This window comes from Syngnathoides biaculeatus, chromosome 18 (genome assembly GCF_019802595.1).
Source record: "Syngnathoides biaculeatus isolate LvHL_M chromosome 18, ASM1980259v1, whole genome shotgun sequence".
Taxonomy (NCBI): domain Eukaryota; kingdom Metazoa; phylum Chordata; class Actinopteri; order Syngnathiformes; family Syngnathidae; genus Syngnathoides; species Syngnathoides biaculeatus.
Window position 1 is genome coordinate 9,990,273 of NC_084657.1, and position 6,000 is coordinate 9,996,272.

At 40.0% G+C, this 6,000-nt stretch overlaps 1 protein-coding gene across 1 annotated transcript in view; it reads left to right on the forward strand.

Moving 5' to 3' along the window:
• LOC133491666 (roundabout homolog 2-like) overlaps positions 1–4,256 on the forward strand; it is a 57,410-nt gene extending 53,154 nt beyond the window's left edge. Inside the window, 6 exon segments of the mRNA XM_061803092.1 lie at positions 207–369; positions 1,211–1,483; positions 1,961–2,157; positions 3,073–3,264; positions 3,407–3,646; positions 4,009–4,256. Coding sequence (XP_061659076.1) covers positions 207–369; positions 1,211–1,483; positions 1,961–2,157; positions 3,073–3,264; positions 3,407–3,646; positions 4,009–4,010 — 1,067 coding nt within the window. The 3' untranslated portion in view covers positions 4,011–4,256.
• Positions 4,257–6,000: the final 1,744 nt, after the last annotated feature.

Genomic DNA, 6,000 nt, shown 5'->3' on the forward strand with positions numbered 1-6,000 from the left:
CATCAGCACACAAAAAGAGAGGTAATGACTAAAAAAAAAAAAAAAAAGAGTCTGTTTGGGAAAATATAGATTTAAAGGCAGTTCTGCATTGCTACGTGTAGAAAAGGGTGAACAAATGTACAAATATTTGTATGAGTCCACACAGGCATTTGTTGGTAGGGCCAGCAAAAAGTCTTACACTTCCATCTCTTGATCCCCACCCTCAGGTACAAAAGTAGGGAAGAAAAAGAAGGTGAAGGGTGGAACAAAGACCCCTAAATCAAATGGGACATGTTGGGCGAACATGCCCCTGCCTCCACCACCTATGCACCCTCTGCCTGGTACTGAGGTTGACCTTGACCATTACCCCCAGGAAAGCCACAGAGGAGGGTAAGATGCGTTCATATTTCATCAGTCCACTCACACGCAAACATGAGACCACAAGCGCACATAGGAAGTCAGAACTCTGCGGTCAGAGCTCCCACGCCTGTGAAATTGAATGAGATTCAGTACAAAAATCTACTTGACAAAAATAATAACTGTCTTTTCTGACTGACGCTATGACAGGCATTTAATTAACAGACCGAAATCTTCGTCACTACGTAGAACAGTTCTACATGTTGTAGCTCCAATTGTAAACATGTTGTTAATGACCCTGTCAAATGGATTTTCTGATTAGTTTATGAATACATTGCAGATGTTTGAACATACTTGCTAAAAACTTGCAAAGACTGAGAAGGATGTAGTATTGAATTGTGGAGATATAACATCTGTGATTTTCACCATTTAATTTCCCTGCTTTTGGGGAGGGCGCATGGCTAAAACTGGGTCCGTGACGCACTTGCAGCATGAGTCATTTGGACTTGAGTGCTTTCATAATTTTAATTGTCGAAATTTGGCAGGGTTGTTAACACTCTTCTCTGTGGTGTATCCACATTAGCAGCCAATAATTATCTGGAGTTTGCGTCCTTTCCGATTAACGTATCAAGGTCCAGTCGCAGATTAGGTGCAGTTCTACACAACAAAAAATGCCACAATAATTACCATTACTATTACCTTCATTGGCCATAAAAATGTTACCTTTGTAAATGCAGAAAAATGAAATTAAATAGACCATTATACCTAATAAAAGAACAATGTTTATTGTATTGCTGAGTTCGATTCTAACCAGCCACAAAATTGTAAAAGTCAGCAATTATAATATATAAAAATAGGGAATGCTCTCCCCTAGATACGACAGCAGCAGTTGGGCCCCACCTCTCTCGCTCCCGTCCTACCGCCACCCGAGTTTGGACAATGATGGTGAGGAGGAGAGGGGACCTACTCCTCCTCTAAGAGGAAGAGCCTCCTCGCCGGCGACAGCAGCAACGGCAGCCGCCGTTTACAACCAGCCGTCATCGTCATCACTCAGCTCGGCCCACCACGAGGAGATGCAATCGATTTTGCAGGCCCACTTGGACGAGCTGACCAGAGCTTACCAGTATGAAGTCGCCAAGCAAGCATGGTAAACAGCAACACAGTCTTTAATTGAAATTTGGTTTCAGTAAGTTACAAAGTGGAGAGAGTGCATTCAACAGATAGCTTGAATTTAGTCCAACCTGATAAGAGTTAACGGGAAAAAAAAATCATTTTTCTTTAATGCTTTTAGATGGAGTATTGGAAAATGGTTTGGAATAGCTCTCTGTTCTGACATCAGTAAATAGGGTTGGTAATTAGGCATGCATTGCCTCGTGAGCCGTCGCGCAGGACAGCTGAGAGATAACGGCCACGTTGGTGGCAGTCTTTGACCATCCATATATCCTTTATCCACTCCATTTAGAGCCACATTGTTTGCTCAACAGCCAACAGCACTGAGCATGTAATCAGTTAACTGACTGCACATGTTGGCATCTTGTTTTCTTATCAGTCTGACCACGTGGTGAAATTTAAATTACATGTTATGTGTCTGATTAATATCTTCTGTATGTGTGCACTGTAACAGGCACATGAAGAGCAAATCAAATATGTCCAACGCCGCCATCCCGCCAATGGACTTTATGTCTTCAACGCTTGGTTCGGATTTGGGAGACACCCGCCTCTCTGACGATGAGGAGGAAGAAAGATACGCAATGGTGTCAAAGAATTTCTGCGCCTTCGATTATACTCCTGGACACATTGTGGATAACCTTGAGGTCTCAGGTATGTTTGACATGGCTGACACTGAGAAAGCAGACCAACAACTTGGCCCTTATCCACGCTGAAAGTTTATCCAAGAGGCTAATTTCAATTTAGTGCCGACATTTGATATCTTTTGTATGGGTAAATGTGCATATTCTGATGAAGACAGGCTCACGTGAATGTTCTTGGATGACACACACATGTGATGTTTTCAAATAAAACCTACATTCATCATTGAAAGTATTGAAATTCAAATGAGGATACTTTCTGTCACGGTAAATCATTTTTTGTAAAAGTTCAATTCTGACAGGTTGTTAAAATTTCCTTGAAGTCATTCGAGTAAAGAGACATCAAGGCCATAAAACTGTGTATAGAAGTGTAGAGCTCAGCTAAAAAAGTTTCACGTATTAAAAAAAAAGATGCGTTTATAAATAGGATTCCTTCCTTTAGAAAGAAACATGACAGCGTGCCCCACAGGAATTAAAAAACAACATTTTAAACGGCATTGTTTGATAGAGTAATGGGCAGACTTGTATTCTATATTGAATTTGTGCATTTTCATCGTTGAATATGCTATTTTGAGGCAAACGCAGGTCAGTGGGACTAAAAATAATCACAATATTAGAAATGCAAACATTAATTACTGTTTGTTCAGCTGTCACTTTTTCTAAGTGCCTGAATGGTGGCAGGAGATCCATAGAGGATCATCCACGAGTACTTGGGCAATCTATTCATACCCATGATTTATTCTTTTAATATAGAGCATAAGGAGATTGTTTTTTACTGTTTGGGTTTGCAACTCGGGAAACATACTCACTGATTGATAAAGTTGAACACTGTTATGTATTTATTTTGATTGACATCGACATATAAATAATCTGAGATTGCTTCCTGGGAAACGCAAAGACATATGTTCATTTTTATGTCCAGGTCCAGGTAAAGGCACCCAGCTGTGTCGCTCAGACAGCTCTGGCACAACAGATCGTAGTTTGCAGAACACACATAGCCTTGGTCACAAGAGGGTGCAACTAACTGGCCTCAAATCCCAGACAAATAGGGTTGGGACCCTGCCCAGACGAAACGACACCAACACAGAAGGTAAGAGAAGTTTTTTTTGAGTTCCAGCCAGTATTGTATCTGAGATGCGCTGGATCGGAATATTGTCATGTTCGCCGAAATATGAAGCCCATTTGGATCCAGTGTGATGTTCTCTGCCTCATTGGTGTCATTTGTCAAAATGTGTCCGTCCCAACAACCCGTGCACTTCCAGCAAAGGGCCTTCACGGCACCGGTTCCCGGATGAACAGCTCATGGGCAAGTGCAGCCTCAGACCCCTCAGAGGAGTGCATGGTGACCGTTTCCACGCTAGAACGGCAGCATATGGGTTCCTGGGGCGACACCTCAACATCCAACAGGGCCACGCTGAGTCGGACTTCTCACAAGAGACCTGCCGCCGACGCCTCTCACAATGGGCACCTCCTCACAAACGGCAAAGAGAAAAGGGATCCTTGTAAGTCCCGGCACTCATGAGAAGAATCATTGCGTTCATTGCATGTAATGGTCGTGACCTGATCTGTTTGCAGAGACCCACAAGGCAAGAGTTCTAATGTATTTCAGTTATGGAAAATGCGGGGAGGGTCAGACAACAAGTTGACGGGGTCTGTCTGCTTTCTTGAGTTAAACACTACCCATCTAAGCCAAACTTCCTCAAATTGGGCGGGAATTTTGAGATGACCTACTCAGTATTTCAGCACTTAGCTCACTTCCCAACAAATGTTTCCTCCCCACTACTTACTGTAAGGTGAAGATGCAGTAGAAGCAATATTCGTTGCTGAGATTTCGTATTACAGTCCTGCTCTCTTGCTCTTTCAGAGTCTTTTGGATACATGTCCCCGGACACCTTGTTTCTAAGTGTTGTGAGATTGCCTCTGTTGAGTGACATGGAATGATGATTAGAACCTGGAGAGGAGACCGAATGAAGTCAAAGGAACATGCAAATAAAAATACAGAGCTGTAAATGTCATGTACAGGACACACACACACCAGTTTCACAGTGTTCCCTTCATAGCCCCTTCTTCAAATCGGTAAACTGTATGGCCACTTCTATTATCTATCACTTGGTGTACAACAATTCACAAAGAGGAGAGGAAGACGAAAAATCACAACAAAATGACTCAAATTTTTAAAAAAAGGACTTGCATAATGTGTAAATACATTTTGTATGTCTATGTATGGTTTTCTTTTGCTTTGCTATGGAAGCGACCTTAATATTGTCTCTTTTGTGCTTGATTACAGTGAATCTTTTTTTTTTTTCATTGACGCTCAAAACATTTGCTAATCTTGATGAATCTACTGTATTGTTGTATTTTGCACAGAGCGTTTTGGTGAAAATAAGCACAAACGCATTGTCAGCAAAGTTGAAGAATGAGAATCATATGGGAATACTTTCTGGGCTGTGCGGTAGTTGTTTCCAAAGCTTCCCACATATTGAGCGTTTGAAAGGGAGCAACACAGGTGATAATGTGGTTCTAATAAGCCAAGAAACTCAGTTGTGTACTATTTGCTGTAAGTTGTATTATGCATTATACAGTACTAACAATGACTCCTTGCAAAGAGTTCCACTTTAGTGGTAACAAAGAGACACATCACCAGTGATAGCGAAAGCAAGAATAAATAGGTTCTGTATTGTGTCACTTCGCTTCCATTCCTTGAAAATATGGTAATATAATATACGGTAAATATATTTATTTCTTTTGGGAATTCATTTTCAATTGCATACAATGATATGGTAACAGTGCAATACTCAAAATACAAAACCACAATAACTTTTAACGATCTTCTAAATACTGCGGAAACCTTTTAAATCCAGGCATCCAATGTCAATATCCAATTGTTTCCCATTGAAATTATGTTTGGAATTTGGTTTGCTGTCAGTCATCATCATCATAAAAGTTAAATTATTTGTACAAGCAATGTTTTTGGTAAAATTTTAGTATTCATAACTGTGATACAAGTACATCCAGCATTAAACTCAATAGTCCTTCTTTTTAGAAAACCTACTAAAAATTTGACAAGGCCAAAAAAAAAAAAAAAAAAAAAGGGTTTGAGGTTTGAGCCAGGCAAGACGATGTGTTGTGTGATATTATAGGCTGACATCTTGTTTTATGACGGTTCTAAAAAGACCTACAGCATGTTTTCACACCTAAAATGTTGGCATAACTTTAGATTTTATAAGCGTTAAGGCATTTGAGAATTTGGGTTCCAATGTAGGAGTTAGTAGAATTGTGTACAAAAGAATCTTCCAGTTTGAAGGTCAATGAACAAGGTCTAACATTTGTCCAGTTTGCAACCAAATTACCTTAAGATCACGTTGTGCTTTGATATTATATGATGATTTATTTGCTATTATATGGATGGCTAATATCACATAAACAATTGAAAATCTGCTCCCACACTCAATGTGTACTATAGTCTCACAAAGACGATTAATGCTTACAGATTCGGAAGTTTCTATTTGAAAAACATTTTTTTTTTTTTTTTTACTTTGTTGACATGCCACATTTTAGTGTTTTGGTTTTGGATTGTTATTTCTGATAACGGCTTTCCCACCGAGGAATCTTCACCTGCCAGACCGGTTTGTCCTCAGGAATTCACACGCAGTCGGGCCAACTTTCAATCCTTTGATGCAAAATAAAATGTGTATGTGAAAATGAGCAATGTTTCCTTCCTTAATGCCACCCCGCATCCAAAACTGTTTGACATTCCTTGGAGGAATTGCATATGCATATATGTGTGCAAGTTCCACTGTGTAATTTTATTTAGTGTCAATCTGAAGCAAAACTCATGACTGATCTTTTATTCAAA